The 1,709-nt window shown below is 42.4% G+C and overlaps 1 protein-coding gene across 1 annotated transcript; it reads left to right on the forward strand.

Moving 5' to 3' along the window:
- The first annotated feature begins 1,047 nt into the window (after nucleotides 1–1,047).
- HSPE1 (heat shock protein family E (Hsp10) member 1) lies at nucleotides 1,048–1,356 on the forward strand. Its single transcript, XM_042782224.1, has one exon. The coding sequence runs from the start codon at nucleotides 1,048–1,050 to the stop codon at nucleotides 1,354–1,356; it is 309 nt and encodes a 102-aa protein (XP_042638158.1).
- Nucleotides 1,357–1,709: the final 353 nt, after the last annotated feature.

The following is a 1,709-nucleotide window of genomic DNA, read 5'->3' on the forward strand; positions in this document are numbered from 1 at the left end:
TAGACCATACTCGTGATTATGTGGTTTACTAGGGAAGTAATAGGCTATAATTCAGAATCAGGATCAACTTGGAAGCCACAGGATACAAGTTATGATTAGTCAGAACAGCTCCCAACGGTGACAACTCTCAGCTTTTTCTCAGCTGTACTCACAGGCAGGTCTCATTCTCGGCCTCTGCCACTGGTTACCACTCAGGCCTGGATACTGCTACCAGTCCCCATTTGGGCAAGTGCTTTCAAGGGTACAGAGGCACCCTACTCCACTAGCAATTGTTCTGTTCAATGTCATTCAACTGCCTTACTGCAAGAGTTGGTAAACCTAGTTCCTCAAACAAGTACTCAGATATACTCCACTCCACAGCAAGACTGCTGCCCAACTGTGCTCAGCTCTCACTCCATGGGGTCACCAAACCATCTCACTTCGCTGCTTCTAGGAGTTCTGGTAGCATAGTGGCTAAGACACTTGCCTGCTAACCAGACGGCTGGTGGTTCAAACCCACCAGCCACTCCTCGGAAGGAAGGTTGGGCAATCCTACTTCCATAGTGATACTGCCTCGGAAACCCAAGGAGGGGTCGCTATGAGTCAGGTTTGACTCGACAGCACATAACAACAACAACAACAACAACAGTGTTGTCATGCCATCCTATACCATTTCATGACTTCTCCAGTGTAACAGTGATCTGTCTCTTAGATCTAGGAGGTTCTCAGTATAGGGACCTTGGGCCCAAAGAACATGCTCCACTCTCAGCTCTTCTTCTTGATGACCTTGAGGTACCCCTCAATCTTTATGGGATTGGCTCTTTTAAGTCTAGCAGGATGAGAAAACTGACTTATATACTTCATAGGCCACAGACACATAGTTGGGACAGTAATCAACCAATCCTTTCAAGGGTTTTATGCAACTTTGTGTGTGTCTCTGTGTGTGTGTGTGTGTAGTAGTAGTAGTAGTAGTAGTAGTAGTAGTAGACTAATCAATCCCTTTGGAAGATGTGGCCTAGGAAATAATCTTAGCAAACCTATAAAACCAGGTGAAGGGACCAGAGAGTCATGGCAGGACAGGAATTTAGAAAGTTTCTTCCCCTCTTTGATCTAGTGTTGGTGGAAAGCAGTGAAGCTGAAACTGTAATCAAAGGAGGAATTATGCTTCCAGAAAAATCTCAAGGAAAAGTACTGCAAGCAACACTAGTAGCTGTTGGAACAGGATCTAAAAGGAAAAGTGGAGAGATTCAACCAGTTAGTGTGAAAGTTGGAGACAAAGTCCTTCTCTCAGAATATGGTGGCACCAAAGTAGTTCTAGATGACAAGGATTATTTCTTATCCAGAGATGGTGACACTCTCGGAAAGTACGTAGACTAAAATCAAAATTAAAATGGCATCCTTGAAGCTGCCCATTCCACTGAAGTTCTGAAGTCTATCATCATGTAAACAATCAGCTTGTTCTTTTTTGTAATAAACTAATGATATACAGTGTCTCTAACATTTAGTTTCACTGTATTAAAACAAATATTTCCAACAACAACAACAACAAAAAAAAAACAGGCAGGGCTAGAAAGACCATCTATAAAGTGTGTAACCTGTTGCTCTACTTAGTGTATTTTCCTATGAAAATCTTCCAAATCTTCTGTGTTTGGCATTAAGCACATCCACATACACACTCACATACTCAGAACTTCCAAAATGCATACTCCTACTAACAAAAACAAAGAAAC

This window comes from Orycteropus afer, unplaced genomic scaffold (genome assembly GCF_000298275.1).
Source record: "Orycteropus afer afer isolate SDZICR_OR568_19922 unplaced genomic scaffold, OryAfe1.0 scaffold00265, whole genome shotgun sequence".
Classification (NCBI taxonomy): Eukaryota; Metazoa; Chordata; class Mammalia; order Tubulidentata; family Orycteropodidae; genus Orycteropus; species Orycteropus afer.